This window comes from Corticium candelabrum, chromosome 7, assembly GCF_963422355.1.
Source record: "Corticium candelabrum chromosome 7, ooCorCand1.1, whole genome shotgun sequence".
Lineage (NCBI taxonomy): Eukaryota > Metazoa > Porifera > Homoscleromorpha > Homosclerophorida > Plakinidae > Corticium > Corticium candelabrum.
This window is the reverse complement of record NC_085091.1, coordinates 7,997,927-8,024,230: the sequence shown is the minus strand read 5'-3', so window position 1 is coordinate 8,024,230 and position 26,304 is coordinate 7,997,927. Positions and strand designations below refer to the sequence as shown.

General features: G+C 42.0%; 3 protein-coding genes and 1 long non-coding RNA gene across 5 annotated transcripts; 2 read left to right on the top strand and 2 right to left on the bottom strand.

Annotated features, from left to right (window-relative positions):
- Window positions 1-276: 276 nt before the first annotated feature.
- On the bottom strand, window positions 277-9,710 carry LOC134182126 (protein mono-ADP-ribosyltransferase PARP14-like). 2 transcript variants are annotated; one of them, XM_062649474.1, is made up of 11 exons: window positions 9,512-9,710; window positions 8,514-9,107; window positions 8,263-8,445; window positions 7,925-8,194; window positions 7,166-7,420; window positions 4,738-7,100; window positions 3,142-3,360; window positions 2,227-2,704; window positions 1,210-2,169; window positions 798-1,142; window positions 277-729 (listed from the first exon to the last, which is right to left on the bottom strand). In XM_062649474.1, exons 1-11 carry the CDS (start codon window positions 9,690-9,692, stop codon window positions 443-445), a joined length of 6,135 nt encoding a protein of 2,044 aa, XP_062505458.1. In that variant the 5' UTR covers window positions 9,693-9,710; the 3' UTR covers window positions 277-442. The 2 variants fall into 2 exon arrangements, with proteins under 2 accessions (XP_062505458.1, XP_062505457.1); XM_062649473.1 differs by having other exon boundaries at window positions 1,210-2,704.
- Window positions 9,711-15,352: 5,642 nt separating this feature from the next.
- On the bottom strand, window positions 15,353-19,641 carry LOC134182318 (uncharacterized protein K02A2.6-like). Its single transcript, XM_062649715.1, has one exon. The coding sequence runs from the start codon at window positions 19,545-19,547 to the stop codon at window positions 15,495-15,497; it is 4,053 nt and encodes a 1,350-aa protein (XP_062505699.1). The 5' UTR covers window positions 19,548-19,641; the 3' UTR covers window positions 15,353-15,494.
- A 3,140-nt stretch (window positions 19,642-22,781) lies between these two features.
- LOC134181819 (uncharacterized) lies at window positions 22,782-25,223 on the top strand. The gene is made up of 7 exons (XM_062649088.1): window positions 22,782-22,888; window positions 22,953-23,627; window positions 23,679-23,708; window positions 23,774-23,845; window positions 24,298-24,366; window positions 24,437-24,582; window positions 24,885-25,223. The coding sequence occupies exons 2-7, from the start codon at window positions 23,087-23,089 to the stop codon at window positions 25,221-25,223; spliced, it is 1,197 nt and encodes a 398-aa protein (XP_062505072.1). The 5' UTR covers window positions 22,782-22,888; window positions 22,953-23,086.
- Window positions 25,224-25,619: 396 nt separating this feature from the next.
- On the top strand, window positions 25,620-26,268 carry LOC134182758 (uncharacterized). The gene is made up of 4 exons (XR_009970411.1): window positions 25,620-25,731; window positions 25,800-25,847; window positions 25,915-26,007; window positions 26,199-26,268. It is a non-coding gene; the product is annotated as an uncharacterized LOC134182758 (long non-coding RNA).
- Window positions 26,269-26,304: the final 36 nt, after the last annotated feature.

The following is a 26,304-nucleotide window of genomic DNA, read 5'->3' as shown; positions in this document are numbered from 1 at the left end:
GACAGTCACCAGCGACACGAACCATAATACGCCGCCGTCAGTCGCACGAACAAACAGCGATACGTATACGAACGAGCGACAAGATCCGATGCTCCTCCTCAAGCGTCAAGTCGCCAAAGTCTATGCAGAGTCAATTTCTGGGCCTATGATCAGGTTGCAATTAGATAAGATAAGGGCTCCAGCCCAAACAAATGACTATATGTTTAGAAATGACGATATCGTTAACAAACTCTCAACATGCTTTGGTACACATCTGTTGTGACTCTGACAATAACATCAAAATTCAACAAATTTCTTACGACACTTAATAAGTATACCTCTTTTAACATACTTGAGTAAAACCTGCAACGGTAAATGAAACCAAACAGAAACAGCAGCACTTCTAGCTCCGCGAGTTTACGTCTCCAAGCAACTGGCAATGTAAGCTAGTCGACATATTAAACTACACAAATGTTATAACATAAGTTGGATAAGCCATGTTGTCTCTGTAACAGCTGACATACATTGAAGGATTTGCCACGTCGTCTACCGTTGAGTCATACCTGTCCGTCATGCTAACCGATGGATTAATAGTAGGAGGTTCCACCATTGATGGATTTCCAACTGTAGACATCCCCAGCAATACGTCACAGTAAAGCATCATTTTTACATTGTTTGTATCTGCTGAACAGTAACCACTCGAGTACTTGGCGGTCGTTGAAAAGTAGACTCCGCCTCCAAACCTTCTCCCTAAATAACAAAAACAGAAATGATGAGATCATAGTAACAACAAATAAAATTGAGTACAAATAATCTACCAACTGCAGTTCCGGCATACGACCTGTTGAAGCCAGCAGTGACTATGTGTTCAATCGCTTGTGCGTTTGTACCGTGGAATCCTCGGACTTTCAGAATAGCTTCTCCCGACTGAATTTCGTTGTTGCGTTTTTTCGCAATGTGTTGTTTTTCTCGAATGTAGCTTTTGTATAGCTTGGGATTCTGAATACGGTTTATGCTCGTAATTTTTCCAGCACCACCTGTAGATGTGAACAATTTACTGACTGCTTTAAATTCTGGATCACTTGGTGCGAGTTTGTGCTTATGCAAAGAATAGTCATGATCGCCGCCTGTCGGATCGACCCAAGATGATGGAAGTCCTATACCTATAAGCGTCAATCAATTATATATGTAATGTCTCTAGTAAAGATCGGTGCATAGCATAGAACTTACTACTCTCTTGATTCCTCTGTTCTCTTTTAACTTTTCTTGATTTTCTACCTTTCCCTTTTTGGATCATTGTAGAAACGTCCACTTCATAAGTTATACTTTTTACGTCAACTTTCACAACCTTGTCTTCCTCGTCCAGTGCCCTTTCCAATTTGACGGTCACTTCTGGCGAGTATTCCTTAAATGTGCCATCATCGTCCTCCCAAGACCACCGAACAGTTCCTATAATTTTTTGCTTTACAGCTGTGTCAGCCACATTTGTTAGAGCTTTGCTATAGCGACGGAAAACTTCGGTTTTTACTTTTTCAACATCTTCTGTAAATCCAGAAAACGTCAGTTTCGCAGTACCTTCCTTGTCATCTTGTACAGCAAACTGTAAAGCTACTTCCGATTTAGCAGCGAACCCTATAAGCTCGTCTTCAAATGATCGGGGCACTCTTTCAATAACTTCGTCGCTGTTAATGCAGAAGCGGACGACAACGTCATTTACGTCTTGCCGCACATTTTTGCAGGTACTGCGAGTGTCAGCAATTACCGTGAAAGCAACAGAATTAGCCTCTCCGGCAGAAAAGCTCTTAAGTCGCTTTCTTGTAGGTTTGGGTTTGGACGGTTGTAGCATGCTACTAAAGAAATTGCTTACTAGGGACGTCCCTACAGATCTTATTATTTGAAACCATCCTCCCGACTTTTGTACACTGCGTTTCTGAACCTCACTCTGAAAGTCACCAATTCGATGAGCATCGAACACGCTAATTTTGACTGACGTGAGGTTGGGTGCCGAATGTTTAGCAGCAAACGTCTTGCACGCTTCAATAACTGCAGCTGCGGTGTGCTTGTTGTCATAGCCAAGAAGTCCAGTGCCGATTGCTGGAATAGCTATCGATGAATATCCAGCAGAGTTGGCTAAATTGAGACATTGGCTCACTACAGATTGAATGGTTTGAATGCACTCGTCATCGCTAGCTAAGGGAGATCGATTAGGAACAGAAATTGCATAAACACGGCTGCAAACGAGCTGACCTCCAGCAGCGAGATCTACTACAGGATTTGGTTGGCGTGCAGAAAAATTCGGTTTAGTTCGTGGAGACTTTCGAGCAACTGCAGAAAGTACAACTCCAGTAGGAGCCACTATGACGTCAGACGCGTCACTTGTAATGTCTCCTTGCTCTACAGATAATGTGGTCCCGTTAAGAAAGCGAGTGCCAGCAACCGCAGGAGTCGTCACTTCAACATCACCTTTGTCGGTCATCGCTCCTTCTCGTCTCATTTTCTCTTTAGTAAATACGGGGATTTTTGGCTTATCATAAATGACCAGATTGACTTGACGAACTGATGACGGTCCGTTTGCTGCAAACATTTCAATACCATCAAATATTGCTTTAGCAGCAGCATCATCAGCCATCCCCATTCTGCCCGTTCCAAGAGCAGGGAAAGACACGGACGTAGCATCTATTTCATTGGCCTCAGTCAGACAATTCTTCACGGCCTTGGAAAGACCCTGCAAACGAAATTTCCTAATTTAGAAAATGAAAATATTTTAAAGATAAAGGCCGTCAGACATAACGGTTAGACCTACGCTTGGCAAACGTAATGTACCGTAATGAACATATGAAATGCTGTGTATACATGAACTTTAGGACCCTATGTTACGTTACTCTAAAATAGGACCAATTTAACGTAACCCAATAGGCTTTAAAGATTTTTTCACATAATTCTTAATAATATGCAAAGAAAGAAAAAAGCTCCTCGAAGCCATGAAGCTATTCTTACTTATGGCAAGTCACTGCGACAGCATATAAAAGCATTGTCGCCAAAACATATAGGTATACTTGGAATTCTGCGGCTGTAAAAGAAAAAATTAAAATGTAGATTGGCTGACGTTGACTAAACGTATTCTGTAACCCAGTTACTCCAGTACTATATACTTTGACTTACCTTGGCATTGTTTGGACAGCTGAGATGAATAACATGTCGACAAAACAAGTTGTATCCTCCGCTCGTGTAGACACTTCCTACAGCCAATGGTCCATTGTCACTGACATAATCTGCACACTCACTTTGAAGACCAGGACCAGCTTTTTCAGAAATTTTCTTTGAAGCTAAAGCTGAGTTCATGTTCATATCACTGTTTGTAGAGTTGACAATGACGTCGCTCTAAATTCAAATACATGAATTTCATTAATATTAATTGTGAAATGTTTTTTCAAGAAAGGATATAAGGAGGGTACATCGAGTGCACGTGTATACCCTGAACCAGAGGTAAAAAGTCTTGAAAGTCTACAAATAGTTTCCAAGGTTGATAACTTTCTTGCGGCGCGCGCAGCCGTGAGGGAATCAATACTAGCTGGTCCACGAAAACTGGCATTATTGTCTAATACAGTTTACTGTACGAGCTAATGGAAACATTATAGATGACTTGTCCAACTGAAAACAGTGAAGTTCGCACTGCAAGAACTGAAAGTTCGTAGTTGGGAGTGCGCTAGCGTGCATCGGGTCAATTACAAACAGTACGTGGCTGCTTCGTGTGCATTGCAACCCTACTCAAAATTCTACAAAACCTTAAGAGTTCTAGATGACCCGTTTTGCACAAGCTTATTGCATTAATTGGTAATGCGTATTTTCTACTCATTGTAATTGTTAGTCTGACATCACTTTGCGTGGTCGTCTATCCAACCAATAGTCTGTTATTTTAATACGAAGGAGTTTGTCTCTTAGTCACACCAGTCTCAGGTGAACAGAAAATAGACAACCGTCCTTAACAAAAAGTCAAAATTGTAAACTCTTTGAAACGTGATGATACTAAAATAATTCTCTTTCAATTCCTAATGATATACACTATTTTCTTTCTTTAGCAAGCCATGTTTCCGTTTCCGTTTTAGCTAACGCTAAACTCTATAATTGTAAAATTTCTAAACAAGGCTTAATCCGCAAACCAGAAGTCATTTCACCTGCGTTTTGAGTAGCCACTCGCCAAGTATCACGACTTTTAAAACGTCTCGTTCTTATTATTTTTTGAATCTGCGCACAGGAGGCTTGTATGCGCGCTTGAGCTGTCTAAATCCCCCATCTACTGGACAGCTTGCCTTCATATATGTTTGCATTTATCTCAGGAACGTAAGAATGGCATCCAAGGTGGGGAGTCAATATCAATGTGCGCTAACGGTATTGTTCCCCATCAGCCATTATGGAAGTTTTTGTGAGCAAACAGAGCTTTAGAAGGCTCTGTGCGCAAGTGTAGCTTCGTGTACCCAGGACGTCTGCGCGCATAAGTAGCGCTGCACTGGAGCTCCTCGTTTTCATCGAATTGTAGCTCGTTTCCAAGATGACCTATTTTATATATAGTGACCATACGCTGCTGATTGGAGACCATGGGCCCCGTAGTAGCACATGTAATTTCCAACACCTATGTACCTATAGCGCCATTTTTGTGTTGTAAAGTCTACTCTTCACCTTGTCTACTTTTCCAAACTAGTAGTGTTTGTGTCTCCCCCCCTCCTCATCCTGTACCACCCCAAGCTTTGTATTACATACCCGTTCGCCAGTAATGTCTCCAGGTTTGATAGACACTTGAAACGCGCCTGTAAACGAACGAGCTGTTTCGACGTGTTCTTTTCTCCAACTCGTTTCAGACCTATACACAACGTCTATCGACGGAGCTCGAACGACATCTACAGTCTCACGAAGAGAGACTTTTGCTATAGGATTGAGACTCTTTTTCATGCATTCCTTGAAGCATCTTACATTGTCCGTATCTGTGTCCAGCAAAACGACGTGAACTTGAGTAATCGTACTCGATGTCGTCTCGTTGAAGTATTCAGTAACAGACTGCACAACATTTTTTGCAACAACCTCACTTGGACATCCATAGACACTGGTGCTTATCGCCGGAAATGCAACCTTCTTGCATTTTAAACTAGTTGCTAGCACTAACGACGATTTAACTGCGTTTTGCAGTAGTTTTTCAACTTTTTTTGTTGCAACCGTATCACGAATCTGGGATGGCCATCTAGGACCTACCGTGTGAATAATATGCTTGGTTGTAGTAAGACGACCGGAGTCGGTAACCATAGCCTCACCAGTAGGTAATGAACCGTGCTCTTGGATATAGCGTCTACATTGATCTTGTACTGATCTTCCTGCGCGATCAACAATGTATTTGGCTAGTCCATCGACGTCCTGCAACTCCTCATTCGTTGCATTCACAATGGCGTCCGCATTGTGACTACAAAGATCTCCCGTGTAGAGCGCCATAACCTTGCCGCTATTGGGTACTTTGTATTCCATCAATAGTTTAGTCATTCCGCCACTGGCAGCAAACCTGCGACCAGAAATGGTTTCTGTTTCTATGCTCTCTTCTTCTTCGTCTCCATCCATCCATAACAGCGCTTTGTGTTTCTTTTCAATTTGAGAACGTTCTTGTCTAAACGCAGCACTGTTCAGAAATCTTACTAAGCCATGACGCTTGATTTCAAACTCTTCGGATACGATTGCGTCAACGAATCGTTTTATTTCATCTTTTAGCTTGTCTAACCCTGACTTTGTTGATCGCACTACGACTACTTCTTCTCTTACCCTCACATCAATTTCAGGTTTAAATTCTCTGAGTCGTGCCTTTAATCGTATCAGATCATCTGCTTTATACAAAGTGAGATATTTAGCAAGTCCGGGGTGATCGAGCTCAACTCGATCGGTAAACACTACACCATTCAGAAGAAAGTCTTCAAGCTCTTTAGTTGAGGTTTGAACGACAGACGTTTCTCCGACGATTGTGATGGTTACAGGTGCAGCCGACTCTTTGATTTCCTCGCAGAGAGGATCTACCATCACCGATTCATTAGTTGTCATTGATGTTACAAATTGGTTGTATTCGTCAGTTCGTATAAAGGCCTGCACCTCTCTATCTTCCATTCCCCTCACTTGTTGGCAAGAATAGGTTTTTCTGATCAAATCTGTAGCAGCACTCGTAGCTTCGGGCAAACCGACAATACGCAAGAACGTTTGGTCTACGTGTGTGCATAAAGCGAAAACTTGAGAGTCTTCCATGAGTGCGTTGAGCTTATCAATACCTGTGAACTGTAAGAAATTGGCGATTTTCTCATCTATAGTCACTTGTGTTTCTGTCATTGATTCTATTATTTTCACCATCTCGTCTTTGCAACTTATGGCAAGATTGCGCGGACCTTGCAAAGACACACTAGCTTTGCTGCCAACAGATTCGATCTTAATCTGCAAAGCTTCTTGTTTCTCTTGGTAGAATGAGGTGCGTTCTAGTATACGGGTATGGGACAATGAAGGCAAGGAAATTGTTTCTTTGGTCTCAGCATTTGCTTCTTCCAATTCCATTCTCCACAAACTAATACGATCGGCACAACGATGATGGAACGGTGTTACCTCGCCTTCTGGACCAACAAATTCTATTTCTAACTTCTCTTCTCTTTCCACTATCTCGACTTCAGCAGAGCAAGCATTACGTTCGTCCCTGACAAATTTTACCGATTTCTGCCAAAGACTATTTTCCGAAATCAGCAGTCTTTTGCATAAAAAACGGCCGGTAAAGTCTTGAAACTTTTTCTGAAGCTCATCAACACTAAATTTGGGTTTTAATATTGACAAATTCGAACCATCAAAATTACAATCTTCGCAATCAAGGTGGCTCATCAAGCGTTGCCGGTGTTTGTTGCTGTTCCAAATAAAATTTGTCACGGCCGCATCTTTAACAGGAATGGTAACAACAATTTCAGTTTCTTCAACTTTGGAAGCTGCAATAGATTTGTCGTCTGAAAGTGCGCTGTCTGCAGTAGAACATGTATACTCTGACAAGATGCATACAGTTGGGCGTTTACCTTCTTGCGCAATCGGAGGCATTGCTGACAAACTCATCACAGCCATGCAGTCTAAACATACAACAAATTTTTAACTATCAAAAGTTCAAGAATGCTATTCAACCATATTCAAATACCTTCACAAGTTCTGAGTTTCACCACGGCCGATCCACCTTCCCTCATCTCAATGTCATCAATTAGCAGAGATCTATTCATGCCTTCAAGTGAAATATTGTTGAAGTAACTCCGCAGACCACCCTTGTGGACATTTGCATTTAGTTCTTGAACAAGCAAAGACCGTGAACTGGGAATTAGATGATACGAAAGTTTTGCGGTTTCTCTTCCCTCGTAAAATGACGAAGTCTTGTTCAAACTTTCCACAAAATGTAAATCTGCAAATGTAACGTTTACCATAAGTTACTTTTATATGGTAACCAATAAAATAGAAAATAACCCAACAAAACAGTATAAAAGGGATCGCTGTACAGCAAAATAAAATTGCAAAAGTTCCTATTCTAATGAAAACTTACATGAAATACAATAGCATGATGTTTTCTGTGATCGCCAAGAGACTCTATATTTTAAAATACTTATATTAAAAATTAAAGTGTCAACTTGTTTCCTGTTACTTCCATCTGCGTTTAACATTCTAGCATCACATGCAAGCAAAGTTACTTAAAATAGAAATACTGTTATTTTATGTCAGTTAGCCTTTCATTAATCAGAAACTAAAGTTTCAGCAATAGCATCAACTACAAACCATTGATATTATTTATAGGTGATTGAAGATCATATTATTGGTGATTAGTATATTACAGTGATTCAATTGATCAAGTTGATCAAGCTCAAGAGATTATTCACATGATATCAAATTCCCAAAAAAGTCTACTAGGTACCTGCAACATTATCATAAAGATTTATGACAGCCTTTGACTTGTCTTTTTGAATCGCAGTCGTGAATTTGAGGCTTTCTGTCCTAAGAATACAGTCCCTGTCATTAAGGTGCATTTTTAGATCATTTTCGTTCATTTCTGGAGGTAATCCTTCTACTAAGATGCGGTCTTCTTCATACTTCTCTGGCACAGCTAAGTCCCAGGAAAGCCGTTGACCATCATACTGTATAGACGGTGACGGTTTGTGTCTTACTCGCCACAACGCAGTAACAGCTGCATGATATTCAAACAAAATTACAAACATCCGACAAACTCGTGACTAGAGATTGTATATACCATACCTTTCATATCGCTCAAGTGAACTTTTGCTGATCTGTTTGACCATTCCACAACCTTGACTTCACAAGTATCGTTCGAGTTTGCATTTTTGACTGCTGATTTAACTGCGTCTGTTAGGCCTTGACGAGTAGCACCTTGAGGAAGAGCCTTGACTGTAATAACGTCTATACCTTCAGTAGGACTTACTAGATAGAGAAAATAGTTAATCATAAATCTAAACAGAGAACAACAGTTTACAGTAAACTACACTAACTGGAGTCAGAAGAAGGAAACGTGTCGGTAGCTGATGTGTCTTCCATCATCGGTTCACGAGTTTTGTCAAATTCTGATTTGAATACTCCTAGCGGTTTCCTACCAAATGTATTCGCATCTCGCGCTACTGCAGGTAGAGAAGTTGCACCAACGTCTTGTGACCACATCGGAATCAAAGGGTAGGGCAAACTAGGCAAATGCGATTCTTCACTGAATGAAGGACCCTCGTTAGTGTACGGAGGTCTGACAGCGTGGCCTGGTAGAGAATGCATTGTTGACATCGGTGGCCTCACAGTTGAACGATGCGGTACGGGAGAAATATTAGATTGGATGTTGGGGTTTCCAACTTGGGTGTTTCCCCACATACCACGCCCAACACCACCACGTCCACTTCCGCGCCCACGCCCACGCCCACGTCCTCTCGCTATTCCTCTATCCGTTCCTCTACCAATAGTTGTAGCCGTTGAACTACTAGTGTCTTGCTGACTGGCGACTCTGCTGGAGTATTGAGACTGTTGGACCAAAGAAAACGATACCACGTCATTATCGATGTTATGATTTGCTTGACTAGTCAGCAATCTCGCACTGTCAGAAGCTACACAGAGAAAGCATCGTTATACACGTACAGTCTACTACAGGGCTGACACGGAAACCCATGCAGAGTGAGTCACATACAGAGGCGTAGGAACCGTGGAGCCAAAGAACCATGGCCCCATACAGATCCAATAATTTTCCTGGCTCGTTGCGTTACTCCAAAATAGACATGCCTACGTCAATTGCACGAGACTTTACTAAGCGCCTAGGTTGAGAGCCATGGAACACAAACATGTGGTGGCGAGGATGAAAGCGGAAAACAAAAGCGCAATTTCATCATCTCCGAAATCCTCTAGACACGTAAGCTAGGGTCGTGTAAAGTATGCGTGCCGCAACACGTCGAAGCGAGCGTTGGAAACAGCGTAAAACTAGGCAGACAGAAACGCCACGCCCACATCTACTTACCCGATTGCCATTCGTTACCGCAAATTTCTACCGAAACCAACCCGTCTTGCCTCACAGTCGGCTCACAGCATAGTGAAATTTCGTTTCTTTCAAAGTACGACAGCAACGGCGTCCTAAAGTTTGCCCGGCGCAAGTCTAGGCCTTGAACTAGGACTTCTGCTTTATCCTCATTTCCGTCCATTGTTACAAAGACCAATACAGTACCCTCTTTCACAAAGCACTAAAAGCTAAGACTCACGATCGGAGATTTCAGAGCAATTAGATAGTAACCGCTGACGTAATGTCCTTAATTGAGTTCCCCGGAGTCCAGATAAAATTGTCATCATCTGAACCTAAAATAGATGAATGCATGAAAAATCAAGACATTAGGTTCAATGTTTTTTTTATATTAATATAGTTCCAGCTCTAGTATCATGCAAGTTATTTTAGAGTTGCTACTGCGTTCTAGGTTATGGAATGAAAAAGCACTCTAGACCCTCTACAAAGATGCAATCACGAGATACAAGGTCATGTGGATCTAAAATAAAGAAAAATAGAGAAAATAGTTAATCATAAATCTACACAAAAAGCATGCAACAGTTTACAGCAAACGACTCTATAGATTCTACTACGGTAGTGGAATCAAAGAAGGAAACGTGCTGGTAGCTGATGTGTTTTCACCAACGTAGGAAGATGTTTACGAGCGGGGGACTGTAATGTGGATGTCATCATGAGTAAGCAAAAGTCGCTTGCCAGACCGTAAACAGATTCGCAAAGTCGCTGGCACAGAATTCCTACACTGAGCGAGGGGACTTTATCCCTCCCCAATCCCCCGCTTCCTACGCCGATGGTCTTCCATAATCGGTTCATGAGTTTTGTAAAATTCTGAATTGGATGGAAACTCTCCATCTATCCTTTCAAGTTGATCCTATTCTACTCTAAACGGTTTCCTAAAAAGCACTCGCGTCTCGCGCCACAGCAGGCAGAGAAGTTGCACCAACATTTTGTGACCATGCACAACGGATTCAAAGAGTATAGCAAACTAGACAAATGCGGTTCTTCAACGGAAATCAAAAGAGAGGAGAAGCTGGCTGCGCGAGATTAGAATCCAACCTGGGTCTTTCCCTAGGCACATACCGGGGCCAACTCCACCACGCCCACGTCCTCTCGCTATTCCTCCATCCGTTCCTCTACCGATAGTTGTCGCCGCTGAACAAGTCAACTACTAGTCTCTTGCTGACTAGCCAGGTAGACGACTCTGCTAGAGTATTGAGGCTGTTGGAACAAAGAAAACGATACCACGCTGTTGAGTTTGTGTTCAGTCTAATTCGACCTGTAGGAACGGGTATCGGTATTAACCGTTTATGCTACAAAGCTGATTTCTATATCAAACCGCTGCGCTTGCAACGGATCATGTCCATGACTACTCAAATTTGTCATTGCAGTGCAAGGGACCGTTTCTAGGGACCAACCCCCGTGTAAAATTTTTCGATAACGCAAACGCTACACCTTCCAGTTCATTCGAACACACGCCTACACTGGTGCCGTGTATAATGTACGTGTAGTCGCCCTCCACAACGCTTCCAACCATCGAAGGTTTCTTCCCGATTAGATACCGCTAGCCTTTCTCTCTAGATTCTGATTGCATTTGCACCGAATCCAGCTAACGCATTTCCTGCACCGAGCGCTACACGGGGAGTGTGTCGAGGTCTTTCTCCTCCACGCCAACTGCATCTAACGCGAGGTATCCAGAACCTTGCTGCCACACGGGGGTGGGGCGCTGCCACATCGGGCCGGAAATGCCATACGTTTTTTAGTTGCCGACATCGACCTGTAGATATTAACCGCACGTTCGGTCAAGTTTGGTCGTGGTACGAGACTGCTAGTATGTCTGAGCGGTAGATCGCTTCTGTCGTTCTTCTCTTTCGGTTCTCTTGACATTAAACTTCATAATCTGCAGGTTCAGTCTAGACGGTCAAGAAGATTTTGCACTTGCTTTGGGAGTAGCAATGTCACGATGAGACAAGAAAATTATCATCATGAAATGCTAACATAAGTTAATTTTATTTAGATTACGTTATATTATATTATATCAACTTATGTTATGTTGTTATGTTATGTTTAATTAATTAACATTATGTTACATTATTTTATATTAGTTTAAATTATGTTATGTTATATCTCTAATATAAAGGAGATGTGTGTGTGTGTGTGTGTGTGTGTGTGTGTGTGTGTGTGTGTGTGTGTGTGTGTGTGTGTGTGTGTGTGTGTGTGTGTGTGTGTGTGTGTGTGTGTGTGTGTGTGTGTGTGTGTGTGTGTAGCAGCAGTAGTAGTAGTGTAGTAGTGTACTTAGCACGAGTATTGCCTCATGTTACAGAAAGCAGGAGCAAGAGAAAAGCGAAATACGAAAATAGAAGACGTCTTGTAGAACAGGCATCGTTCACACCTCTTGTTTTCTCTTCTATGAGTGGAGCAAGCAAGTTGACAGCAACGTGCATAATGAAGCTGGCTTCCCTTCTGTCGGAGAACAACGATATGTCTTGCAATACCACCATTTGCTGGATTCAATGTAGACTGGCATTTGCTCTTCCATCATGTGTTTGCGTGGCTCCAGGTCTCGCAAACGTTATTATATCAATTCTGATAATGTGCTCTCCATCTGTGCAGAGAGCTGCCTTTATCTCTAGATCATTATATACAAACTGCCTAGAACTATATGTTGGCGCTCTACTTTTTTGATTTTGCTGTCATATGTACAATTGGTTTATTGTCAAATATATCATGGTGCAAAGTAGTAGTAGTGTACATTTTGCCTCACTGAGTAATGTTTGATCAAAGAATGGGCTACTCAGCAAACCATTTTGATTCAATGAGGTGACCCTAACGAAGACATTTATACAGACAGTTGTGCAGTCAGTTGTGCACTCAGTCCACAGTCGTACAGTCAGTTGAACAGTCAGTTAGTCAGTCGTGCAGTGACTGAGTCAGTCTTGCAATCAGTCAATCAGGCAGGCAAACGGTCAGTTACTGAACATCAATTTAATTAATAACAAACCACAGCTCTAACCTTTGCCTGGGCGAAGAAAGAGCTACTCAGCTAGTTATATTATATTATATTATATTTATATTATATTTATATTATATTACATTATATCATATTATATTATATCATATTTATATTATATTACACGCATACATAGGCATGCACCTGCACGGACACTCCCATTTAAGTTTGGCCAGGTTATTTTAGGAAAACATACAAGTTTGTGTTTGTGCGCGTTTGTGCGTTTATGTGAACTATGGTTTAAGTTAATGCTAGAACAACTTTTAGTAGACTACATCTAGGGTATGATGTATAGTAAGTCACACCACCGGTATCAATTTCAGTGAAAAGGCACTTGTACAGACTACATCGACACGTGACCGGAGCACGTGACCGGAGCACGTGACCTTCCGCTTCGCGCCAAATAGGATAGCCTCTGGAAATCGACAGTTTGCTTTCTTCAACTTACATGGGTAAGTTCAATATGCCTTAGATCATCTAGAGCTCTACAACTAAGATACGCGTGACATACGTGACGTCATTTAGCTAATCTCGTCTAGCCAGCCTCTCCCACATGTATTTGAGTACCATTAGCATTTTTGTAAATCTTACTGATAGACAATCGGTTGAACATTGAATTGCATCAACTCTATATTAGTGTTTAAAAATATTAGTGTTTGTATGCATGCGTGCATGCTTGCGTGAAGTTGATGTTGTGATGCCCATGTTGTGAAATAGATACCTAATTAAGTAAGATACTGCTATAATTACAAATTGCAGTTCTCGTATTATAGTTATAGTATTAGGAACTAAATCAAGACAACGTGTGAAATAGTCAGTAGTCTTAGAGTTATTTTACATGTACTGAATACCTTATGTTTGATGGCGTACATCAATATTATATATATATATATATATATATATATATATATATATATATATATATATATAATTGTACATCATATATATAAGAGAATCATATATTATTTCTTCAAGTACAGCTATATATATATATATATATATATATATATATATATATATATATATATATATATATATATATATATATATGAAAGCAACGTGTCATCATGACCTGCAGAGTAATGATAATCAGCTTGTCAGAGCAACATGTATGAATTTCAGATTCATTTGGTCAGCTAAACACACATCCGTCAATATTGAGAACCAGCTTTGAAGACTGGCCCATGGGTAACGGTTACTGTTGCAAAGCAGTTGGAAAAAGGTGATCTATCAGCCCTTAGATGTCCCCTTTGTCCACCAACTGTTTTCAAGCCAACCAGAAAATCTAAATTTTACAAGCACCTCAAAGCTCATGAAAAACATTCTGTAGGGTAGGTGATTGTGGACACTCCTCGGTAATTTGAGTTACGAACGCTGTTTCTCTGGTAACCTGCAACGGAGAGAGAGGGAAACATGTCCAGTGTAAGCACCAATGTCTAAGCTTTGGAACAATACCTGTACGACTAAAATCGCACAACGTCTGCTAGCGCACTAACACAATATACGGGATAACGTCTGTGCACAGCTCAAACGGGGTGTATCCTAATTGTGGACATGTTTTTCTCCGCCACAGGAAGCGACTGGGTCTGAGTAACAGCTGGACTAGATACCTGAATGGTTGCCGCACAAGCTGGTATTTTGGGCCGCAATCAAAACCATGTTCTGTGGTGTACCACGACGATTCACCTGCGAAACTGTTAGCACGTACAAGGTTCCTCCCATCACGTCCACAAATTCGAGGTACACGAATCGATCTTTTGTTGGATCATGAAAATGCCCTGACGTTAGTTAAGCAATTATCGAGTACCTTGGTAAAGTTTTGAGCCTAGTTTCGTTGACTTGTAACGTGCTAGAGAAGAGCATTAGGTGCATGGAGCGAACGTGTAATTCCAGTCCAGTAAACACCTGAATATCTTCACTCATACTAGATCTAGACATCATTAATCCACTGACCATCTAGCTGTTTTCGCTGCTACTACATCTGGTCACAATAGAGTATAAAATGAGAACGAACAAAGTAGGTGGAATGTCAATATCAGCGACATTCGTAATCCAGTCAGAATTGACTGTCTTCACTGCTACTAGATCTGGCAACAGTAAGACACAAATTGAAAACCTACAAACTCACTTAGGATAGATGGAAAGTCAAAACTATCTTATCTGACATCAATAATCAACTCCACCAGCAACACAAAAAGATGCTAGAACCACAGTTTACAGTTCAGACGTTCATCTAAACATGATTGATCGTCTCCTGCATTGTATCGTAGACAGAACACTTGGTTTCTGCAAAATTTGAACGGCATGACGCCATTTTAGACAGAGCTGAGACACCACAGAACATGGTTTTGATTGCGGCCGGCCCAAATACCAGCTTGTGAGGCAACCATTCAGGTATCTAGTCCAGCTGTTACTCAGACTCAGTCGCTTTCTGTAACGGAGAAACAAGTGTCCACAATTAGGATACATCCCGCGTCCAGGCTGTTTACAGACGTTATCCCGTATATTGTGCTAGTGTGCTAGCTGACGTTGTGCGATTCTAGTCGTACAGGTACCGTTACGAAGCCTAGACATTGCTGCGTATATCGGACATGTTTCACTGTCTCTTCGTGCAGGCTACCAGAGAAAACAGCGATTGTAACTCAAATTACCGGGGAGTGTCCACAGTTAGGTACACCTACCCTACAAGTAAGAGGTAAGAATGCCTTTCTGTGATATATGCTGTTAACTAATTTTAAATTTACTTAATATTGCCATGATGCTTTATTTCATCTGCAGATGGAACAGTCTTACTGTAGTAACTCTACTCAAGTGTTATTAGACAACCGCCAACTCAGAGCTAAACCGCGCACGCGCAACCGGACCCACGTCCTCGCATGTCAACCTACTACACCCCTTCCCCCTAAAGTCTTTTACCCCTACTTGTATGATAGTGCTAGTTTACAAGTCTAGTCTGTCCGGCGCCTTCCTTGCTCGAGCAGATCTTCTGACCCCGGTTGATGCCGGCTCCATGTTGCTGGTTGCTTCATGGCCAACCGTTTCCCCCTGACCACCGTGGTCACCGTTTGTTTCCGAGATGCTCCCTCCTGGTTCACTTGTTACCTCGATTGAAGGCAGTTCTTCCGTCATGTTAGACTCCGGTGGTGATGCAGTGGGGTCTGTATGTGTGCCGTTGGGTAGTGGGTCATCTTCCAGTTGACGCGACCGAATGTGATCTTGGTGTCTTCGTAACATTCTACCATCAGGCAACATGACTCGGAATGATAGTGGACCCGTTCTTTCTTTCACTGTTGCCATAACCCATGGCGTGCCCTGTCCAAAATTTTTCACGTACACCAACTGTCCAACCTCAAACGTTCGGTCTCGACTGCGCTTATCATGGTTGTTTCTTTGTTGCTCCTGCTTCTTGTACGTATAGGCCGCCAAGTCGGGACGTAGTAGATCCAATCTACTCCGCGGCATCCGCCCTAACAGTAAGAGAGCCGGTGGTTCACCAGTGGTAGCGTGTGGTGTGATTCGGTACCGCAGCAGGAATCTGTCAATTTTACTCTCCAATGATCCATACTCCGAATTCATTCTCTTCATAGCCCCTTTGAAGGTTGCTACTGCTCGTTCTGCCAACCCGTTAGACGATGGGTGATATGGCGCAGAATAGATGTGCTTAATGCCATTTCCTTCCATAAATTGCCGAAATTCAGCACTGGTAAAGGCAGCCCCATTATCAGATACTACTATCTCTGGAATGCCATGTGTTGCAAATAACCGCTGCAGCTTCTTGATCGTTACGCGCGCCGTCGTAGATGTCATAGTGTCCACCTCCAGCCACTTGGAATAGGCGTCAACTACGATAAGGAACGACTGGCCAAGAAACGGCCCAGCAAAATCAATGTGTAAGCGAGACCATGCTCTGTCTGCTTGTGCCCACGGATGTAGAGGTGCCAACGCCGGCAATTTGCGATGTACCTGACAAGTGTGGCATCCTTTCACTACTCTCTCCAGCTCCTTGTCTATGCCCGGCCACCATACGAAACTTCGAGCAAGCCCCTTCATCCTTGTTTCTCCTGGGTGTGATACATGAAGCTCTTCTAACACTGATGATCGTGTTTGAGGTGGTACTACCACGCGTCCTCCCCAAAACACACAGCCACCTGAAACGCTTAGCTCGTAGCGTCGGTTAAAGTACGGCCGGATATCAGCTCGTTCCACAACACTTGGCCATCCAGTCAGTGTATACTGACGCACTTGGGATAACACTGGGTCTCTCTCCGTCCCCCGTCGTATCTGGACTGCGGTGATTGGTTTGGTTGACGATGAACTCAGTGTCTGCAATGCCAGCACAGCCTCCACAGGCTCTTCCTCTTCATCGGGCACCCCACTGCTTGGCAGTCGGCTTAACCCATCTGCATTGCTATTTAACGATCCGGGTCGATACGTCATTGTATACTGATAACTGGACAGCATCAGTGACCAACGTTGCACTCGTCCGGAGCACATTGCTGGTACGCCTCTGTTCTCCCCCAATAAGGTGAGCAGTGGTTTATGGTCGGTAAAAATGGTAAACTGGTGTCCAAACACGTACTGTCGAAACCGTTTAACCCCAAACACCACTGACAATGCTTCCCTGTCGATCTGTGCATATCCTTGTTCCGCCTTGGTCAAAGAACGGGACGCGTAGGCAATCGGTCTTTCCCCACCATCCGGGTACTGATGTGACAACACGGCTCCTATCCCTACCGGTGAAGCATCACAGGCAAGCGACAAAGGTATCCTCGGATCGTAATGAACTAGTAGCTTATCTGACTGTAATGCTGCCTTTGAACATCTGAATGCCGTCTTTTCTTCTTCACCCCATCTCCAGTTCATTCCTTGACGAAGGAGCTTGTACAAGGGCGCCAAGGTCTTTGCTAGGCCTGGTAGGAATCGGCCGTAGTAGTTAATTAGCCCTAAATAGGCTCGTAGTTGGCCCACGTCGGTGGGTTCTGGCGCTGCTCGAACAGCCTGGACTTTCTCATCCGTTGGGTAAATTCCCTTGCTGTCAATCCGATGTCCTAAATACTGTATCTCCTTTTTCAAGAAGGAACACTTCTGTCTTTTCAACCGAATTCTTGCTCCTGCCAATCGGCTCAACACAGCTTCTAAGTTCCTTAGATGTTCCTTCTGTGATCGACCCGTGATGAGAATATCATCTAGGTAGACCACTGTTCCTGGAATTCCCTGCAACAGACAATCCATTATCCTCTGGAAGATCGCTGGTGCAGCTGCTACTCCAAACGGCAGCCTGTTATACTGAAACAATCCCAAGTGGGTGTTAATGACCAGGTATTGCTTGGACTGTTCTTCCAGTTTCACTTGTTGATATGCATGACTAAGATCGAGCTTTGTAAATGTCTGTCCCCCAGCCAACGAAGCAAAAATGTCTTCCACTCTTGGTAATGGGTACTTCTCAGTCTCTGCCACCTGGTTAACCGTGAGTCGATAATCACCACAGATCCTAATGGAGCCGTCAGCTTTCAATATGGGGACAATGGGAGCCGCCCAGTTGGCAAATCGAACCGGTTCAATTATGCCCTCAGCTTCTAGTCGCTTTAGCTCATGTTCTACCTTCGCCCGGTAGGCATATGGTACTGGTCTCGGCTTGAAAAATCGCGCTGCACTGCCCTCTTTCACTTTGACAGCAGCCATCGTTCCTTTCAACTCACCAATCCCTTCTTCAAACACACCATCAAACCTCTTCAGCAACTCTGTGCAGGACGTCTCTGTACCAATGGACTTGATGTGTCCCTTCTGTAACATTTCATGCCATGGTAATACGAGTGACTTCATCCAGTTCCTTCCCAGTAGATTGGGTCCATCATTACGCACCACTATTAGTGGTAGCGTTGCAATCTGATTTTGAGTCCGCACTCGGACATCCAGCTCTCCCAACACTGTCAATGGTTCCCCAGAGTAAGTATGCAACCTCACTTGTGGTCGTCGTAAACCAGGCAACTCTTGCCTCTTCCACAGTTTCTTGTAAGTGCTCTCACTTACAATTGACACTGATGCTCCAGTATCAACTTCCATCTGTACTGCTTTCTTGTTGATATGAACCGTCACTGCTAGTGGTTCATTCTGACACTCCTTACCCACAACGTATACTGTATACATTCCTTCAACTCCATCATCGCTTTGCCCTTCTTCCACTGCTTGTTGGGCTTTGGGTGTAAGAGGTGTGGTTTCAACTCGATGTGTTTTCGTCACAGGAGATTGGGCAGCTATTTCATTCCTTGCCTGGCCTGGCTGTCGCTGGCCTCGACATGCTCGAGCGAGGTGTCCAACCTTCTTGCACTTATGGCACTGCATCCTCTGAGCATAACAACTGTTTGGTGGGTGGAATCCAAGGCACCGGAAACACTTCATCTTAGGTAGACTGGGCTTGGTTTCCTGCATTTTGTGTACCTCTCCTTCTACGCTGTCACCAGTCGGTCTCTGAATCTCCTCTGCATTCAGTGCAGCTGTCTCCATCGCTCTGGCTAAACTCAGTGCTTTGTCAAACGTGAGTTCCTTTTCTTGCAGCAGTCTCCGTTGGATCCTCCCATCACTCACTCCGCACACCAACCTGTCCCTTAGCATGTCAGCTAGTGTGTCTCCAAAGTCACAATCCGTGGAAAAACGGCGCAGTTCAGCCATAAACTGCACTACTGATTCCCCTGGCTTCTGTGATCTACTGTTGAAGCGGAAGCGTTGAACAACAGTGGACGGCTTCGGGTTCACGTGATCTTTGACCTTTGCTACGATGTCGTCATACTCCGCGTCTTCCGGCTTGCCAGGCGCCAACAGGTTGCGAATCAGCTTATACGTTTGCACTCCACATACGCTCAACAATACCGCCTTCTTGCGCTCTGTGTCAGTGATCCCGTTGGCTACGCAGAAGAACTTCACGCGCTCCACGTAATGCATCCACTCCTCTTGATTTCCCTCAAAGGGACCGACGGCACCCACTACAGTGGACATACCTCACGATTGGTTCGCTGACCTCGTCGCCAATGTAGTAACTCTACTCAAGTGTTATTAGACAACCGCCAACTCAGAGCTAAACCGCGCACGCGCAACCGGACCCACGTCCTCGCATGTCAACCTACTACACTTACCTTGCCATCAATTGTGCCACAACAAAGAAACATCTGCTGTTCATCCTAGCCACTATCACAGCCCCATGTGTGATATAGTCTGTGGGCGAAAAGACCACTTTGTAACTCATATCCACGGTTGTCATCAAGCAGGTAAACAATTTGGAACTACTTAGACGGTCAGATTCAAACAGTTAGAAAAAGGGATTGAACAGATGTCACACCCACTGGCCCTATAACCTTCCTGATGGATATGGACATAAGATTGCCATCAAACATTGAATAGCTACATTTTCTTAAATATTGTACATCTAGAAATTTCCTATTCAAAATTCCGTCATTTTCACTTCTTCAAGGCTTTGTTAGATTTTTATTTTCTCCTAAGCAAAAAGATGTGACAGGAAATCAATTTGCTCTTACACCTAGAAATGAGAACCAAAAAGGGAAATATAGTCCTCAAGGTAAACTAACATTTCATGACAACAACAATGGGACTCCATGCTTGCCATGTGTTATAATGCACATGTACAAGTGGCTTGCTAAAGCAAATCCTCAGCTGGATTGAATGGAAAGTACAATGCACTCCAACTGCATGCTCGATCTTCTCAAACCTATTATTTGCTCCTTGGATTTAGAAGAAATGGCATTTCCAAGTGCAAACAATGTCTTTTATAAAGTGCTACTCCCCTAAATCAGTTATTCAAACTCAAATCTAGACATAACCATCTACTATTTTAGCAAAATACCATAGTGTTTATCTGTCACAAATTTTTTACAGAAAAAGTTCCAAGTGTCATAGCTGCCATGGCTACTACTGCCTCATCTGAATACCTCTCAAAAATTGATATCTCTAATCTAACGTTTTCGTCTGCTATGTCTCCACTTGTTGTGTCCGTCAATACTCCTGAGCAGGCCGATAGCAAAGTATTGGAATCATCCATAGAGATATCTTCGTCATATCCAATGTCTCTGCCATCTATGTCAGTACAAGAACCTGCTGCAAATTACTCAAATGACACAGGCAGTAATGAACAGCCTCAAATTGTTAAATCAAACATGTCAACAGTTGCTGTACACCAGCAACAGTAAAGTCAAAGTAAGTACTACTCCTGAGTCAAGAGTCAAGTGTGATGTGTGCTTTCTTGAACTACTGTCAAAGAACTTAGCACGCCACAAAAGGACTGTTCACTCTAAAGCCAGCAAGCACATCAAGACAGGCATCATCGTGCAGTTTGCGTTGATGCCAGCAGAGGCTTGCACCTTGTCAGTCAAACCTTGAGAGGTGTTGCCCGTCCAATACACGTGCAGAAAATTACACTGCTCGGAAACTCAGCATCTATTTGTGAGCTTAGTAAGTGTCTTGATGTCAAGAAAACAGCTTCAGGCCTTCATTCGAATGTGATCAAGTTCAATCAGTTTGCTATGAAGAGAGCTATCTCCCCAATGTTAAACTAAGAAATGATAGTCTTAATTGTCTTGTGAAACGGCATCTGTTTTCAGAAAGCAGACGTACTGCCTGCATAGCACATCGAAGCAAAGCTGTCAGTGCCAACTGCCCTGTTGCAGTTAGCTCAGTGAACAGCCAACTAACTCCAGCTGGTAGCAGATATGTCTTTTTTTCAGTGTTTGCCAATGGAGTACACTACTGGGGTAGGCTGAGTCAAACTGTTGTCTGTTTGGACGCTAAACCTATGAAGTGGACATGTCGCTGTTCTGCTTCCCAACAAAAAGGCTGCATCCATAGAGCAGTAGCCAAATGGTTATGCCACCAAGAACACTCTTACCTGATGTGGTCAGAAAAGACCAGTGATTCTGAGTATCTCCCAGAACAGGAATCAAAAGATGAGACAAGTGAAGAACATTCTAGGAGCCTTTATTGCTATCCTCCTCAAGGACACTTGTTGAGAAAAATGCTGGACTACCTAAAGCAATACAAAAGCATTCCACTTGCTATTGACAATAGACTGGCTTTAGACACACCCAAGCTTACACAATACATGCCCTCTGAGACTGCATGCAAGTTCTGTTCTGGGGTTCAACTGGAAGGCCCTCTCACAATCACAACAAAGGGTAAAGTGAGAGGACTTGATCAAATTGTTGAAAGTAAGAGAAACTAGTCATCACTGTGTACATAACGTAAACATAATGATCATATCTCAACCTCAGATGTGAAGATATACTGCAAGAAGTGTCCCAAGTGTAATCTCTTCTACAGGTACCAAGAATACTATAATGGTGTACACAATTTCAACGATTCCACCATGCTTACACTGGATTTACGCTTATTCCTTCGTCACAGCTTGCAAGTAAATATTAGTATAATCACAATACCACTTTGTAAGTTATCAGTTGATTTTCTGTAGGCACATACTGCCATTGGAAGAGTTGTAACAGTGATAGAATCAATGACGGGAAAATCACTATTGCACAACACTGTCTTAAATGCCTACTGTCATTTTGAAGCTTTATCGGAACACAAATATGAATTTTATTGCATTCATTGTGGATTCTACCCCCCCCCCCCCATCCTGACTTTTGATGTGAACAGAAAGGCAGCATTCTCACTTGCAGGCAAGTTGTTTAATCTTTTGTATAGCAAGTAGAACAGACTAACAGATTAACAGACTAACAGATTAACAGACTAACAGATTGATTGATGCTTGTAGTGTCTGATTTGAAAGTCCCTGAATCCAGTTTGGAGAACGATATTGTTGACTGTGCAAGTTTCTGGAATAACGTTGAGTATGAGATGCTGGGAAAGGGTTTTTGTGAAGGTAATCTAATGGGAGCAATGTTTGCAGGATGTTTTTAGCGTTTACTTTACATGCAGGCAACAACAATCCATATGCTGTTAATCCAGAGCATACATTTTGAGCTCCATGGATTGGACCACATACTCAAAGTGGTAGCACTGTCATAAACACAGAGTACAGGAAATGTCCATCTGCCAAGACTACTCACCATGATAACAATGATTTGACAATGGTCTCAGAAGACAGACTTATTGATCTTCTCAGCAATAGCACTGTAAGATAAAGTAACCTTTCTAGAAAAAATAAATGATAGTTTGATCACCTTATAGAGGAAAACAGTGAAGAAAATATGTAGACAGGCAGGTGTAGAAACAGTGGAACAAAAAGATTGATTGTGTGCTCCGATTAAGAAACAAAAAGAACACCAGAAAAGTCTATTACAAGGTTTTTTCCAAGATCTGGGGAGCTTCAGGTTGGTATTTACTATACTCTTGTCTAAACTGCATGGCTTATAGTTCTTTCAACTTTACTTTCAGGTGGGTAGCTGTCAGCAACTTGTCCCCATCAAGTCCTTTATGCTTTAAAATTTCTACTAAGAGCTGAAAGTCCTAGAGATTATATTGACATTCTACTGTCTCTGAAATACCCTCCAACCAATACCCTGATTGATATGGCCCACATGGTTGCTGCTCATGCAAATTCTTGTTGCCCAGGAATGTTTCAACCACATGAAGGCAGAGTGGCTGCAGCAACGGTCACTAATGTTCAAGCTGCTTATGATCATTCTTTGTCAGTACCCATGCCATGGCTGCATGAGAACTGCAGCCTAAACAAAAAACAAATCCAAGCTACTCAAGAACATGACTTTAACACGACTGTTCATCCAATCACTGGGGTATCTGCTCAATACTGTTTGTCTGACAAACTACATGAGGGTAACACCAAGCAAGAGATTGAAGTGTTGCGTAGAACAGAGCATGTACCAGAGTTAAATGGCATTATCAATACTGAATCCGAAGAGCAATTGCATAATGCAATGGGGAGAGACAGATATTTCATGAATAGCATGAACGCAGTGAGGCACATATTTTTATTTAGATCTAATGTTGATCAAAGGAATACTCGTCTCAATACGGCTGCTACTGAACATTTGCGTCAAGCATTACACTGCTCAACAGCTGTTGACAATTTTGGACGAGCTGTAGCTGCAGGTACTGGTACTGCAACAGTTGGGTCATCACTAAATGCTATCTTTTTTATAGGCTCTTCCACCACAATTGGTACTCATTTAGGTATCACAGTCACAATTTGTATATTGTAAATTTACTCTTTGATTAAAACTTGTGTATGTACATAGGTAATCCTCCTTTGGCAACATCGTATACAGCAAGAAACCAACAGACTTCACAAACTAGTCTGAGTCATCCAGGTCTGTGTCTATGTACTTTGTCCATCAAAATCGTAAAGTATAGCGTCATTTCGTAGCTATGTTAATTGGTTACAGGTTGCTAAATTGTTCAAAAATGTAATAGTCGAATTGTAAGGTAATAATGTTTCAATAGATGTTGCTTTTTATGTCTTTTCAGACATCGTGCGTTGTACATAAGAAATTGGTCGATGAAAATTTTACACTATAATGTCACTTTTTAGCTATGTTAATTGGCTACAGGTTGCTAAGACCTGTTTGAAAGATGTAATTGCAGATTTGCTGTATAATAATGTTTCAATAAATGTTGCTGTAAATATCGCAAAACCTCATTGCAGTTGTTTCTTGTTTTCCCTAAACTTCTTCCTCATAAATTGTTACTTCTGTTTCTCTTTCTGTCTACCGGTGAAAAGTCATCACAGACATGCACTTCTATGTATGTATGTTTTATGCAGGAAGTTCTGATAAAGCTAAAGTTCATGGAACTAATAAAGACATTGGAACACAAAGATCTGTTCAAGCAGGCAAGCAAAGCAATCAAAGTAAAAACAACAAATACCATTATTCTAAACCCTGTGTTTGTGCATGCTTTAGAACTGAAACTAGAAAAATTTTCAGAACTTAAGAGAGCTATGGAACAATTATGCTTAGAAATACATGACCTCAACCTCAACAGAGCTTGCTTGCATAAAAGAATTCAGATTCAGCACTTCGGTTTTGCGGCAGAATGCCTACAAACGGCAATTGCATGTTTCATGCAGTTCAAGACCAGCTTCAACGAGTTCATTCAACTGAAAAGTACAGTCACAGTGAATTGTGAGCAAACACAGTTGCTTATCTTGAAGCTCACCCATTTCTTGTAAGAAATTATATATATATATATATATATATATATATATATATATATATATATATATTTACATATATATTTTGCGTTAACTTATACATATATAATATATATAATAAGATTATACTATTATTATATTATACTATACTATCATAAGATTTATACTTTCATCATCTGATTACCTTGCATATCCAGGATACAGAAGGCAAACCTCTTGATATGTCACACTTTGTTGTCAACAAAGACTGGGCAAGCTATCCGATTAATCTGAGAAGAAATGGAACATGGGCTGATCACATAGCAGTGTTGGCTGTAGCAACATTTCTTTCCTATAACATCAGAATAATTAGCGCAGTTGGCACCGCAGACAGCTTTGATATTATAGTTGAGCCAAATGGACACACAGCTAGACATGCCATTCCCTTACTTCTTGGACACTACACTGAAAACCACTATGAAAGCCTGGACATTGCAATTAATGGTATATTTGAGTCTACTATTTCTACCACAACTGATTGTCCTTTTAATCAATAGATGATCCTGTCACAGAAACTGAATCCAGCAACAAACTAGAAGTTACAAGTATGATGACACGAGATCTGCCAATTAAACTCACATCACTTTAGGTCTCTGAATTTTGTAACTAGACAAAGCAGTACACTGTTCTTTGCAAGACTTGGAAGTTGTTGAAGCCACAGCCCACTGAAGCTGTTACAAGTAAGTTCATTTATCACGTCATGAATAAGAATAGAATGGTATGGATTATGACAGGAAATTTACCAAAGAAACACTTCATCCGTTTTATGTTCTGTCATTGAAAGAGCAGAAAGAAGAGGATGAAATGGTACGTAGTACCAATTAACTATTAGCACCTTACCAATGGCCTACATGTATTATAATGACTAGAGTCTTGGAATTCACAGATGGCTACAGCATTTCATGAAGAGACTAGTAGCACACCTCTCAGAGGTTCCAATTTCCTCGTTTAGTAACAGTTGGTGACATATCACGACTACATCCCAAACGATGGCTCAATGACAATGTCAGATCTTGTAAAGACACCTACTAATGTATAGACATCTTCAAAGTGGTTTGTCTTGCTATTGGCAGCTAATCAATGCATTGTCACGTTTGTGGGAAATTGATGCTCAGCTTGTGGTATTGAACTAGACAAATGATTTTCGCATACAAGTTCTGTTATCATAAATAAGTCTTGTTTGCACAGGGAAAGAAAGTTAAAGCATTAAATACCTACTTTTTTGAAAAGCTGGACAAAGAGGGCCCTCAAGCTTTAAGACCATGAACAAGGAAATAGCTGGTGAGATCACACCAAGAAAATCAAACACAGCATGTCACAAGTGCTTGATTGTAAATTATATAGAACGAACTTCTTCATTATGATATTCTCATAATGCCCATACATTGGCCTACAGAGTAGTATTAGTGTTGTACTGTATGTCGTTTAGTTTGTCTAAACCTTGTTTTGAACTAGTGGCAAGAATGTTTTAGATTATAGACATTAACAAGAAAGAAATTCGTTACTATGGTCCACAAATGATTATGTGCTCAGACGTTTTTCCTAAGACAAGGTACAAAGAAGCAACAGCACATCTCT

What these genes read in the sequence shown, in the direction of transcription:
- LOC134182318 (XM_062649715.1), bottom strand. Translation starts at nt 19,547, where the DNA reads ATGTCCACTGTAGTGGGTGCCGTCGGTCCCTTTGAGGGAAATCAAGAG.
- LOC134181819 (XM_062649088.1), top strand. Translation starts at nt 23,087, where the DNA reads ATGGCCCACATGGTTGCTGCTCATGCAAATTCTTGTTGCCCAGGAATG. An exon ending in ACAAAGATCTGTTCAAGCAG is followed by an intron (nt 24,367 to 24,436) that starts GCAAGCAAAGCA and finishes TGCATGCTTTAG; the next exon opens with AACTGAAACTAGAAAAATTT. An exon ending in CGGCAGAATGCCTACAAACG is followed by an intron (nt 24,583 to 24,884) that starts GCAATTGCATGT and finishes TTGCATATCCAG; the next exon opens with GATACAGAAGGCAAACCTCT.
- LOC134182126 (XM_062649473.1), bottom strand. Translation starts at nt 9,692, where the DNA reads ATGGACGGAAATGAGGATAAAGCAGAAGTCCTAGTTCAAGGCCTAGAC. An exon ending in TCTTTATGATAATGTTGCAG is followed by an intron (nt 7,421 to 7,924) that starts GTACCTAGTAGA and finishes TTACATTTGCAG; the next exon opens with ATTTACATTTTGTGGAAAGT. An exon ending in GAGACATTACTGGCGAACGG is followed by an intron (nt 3,361 to 4,737) that starts GTATGTAATACA and finishes ATTTGAATTTAG; the next exon opens with AGCGACGTCATTGTCAACTC.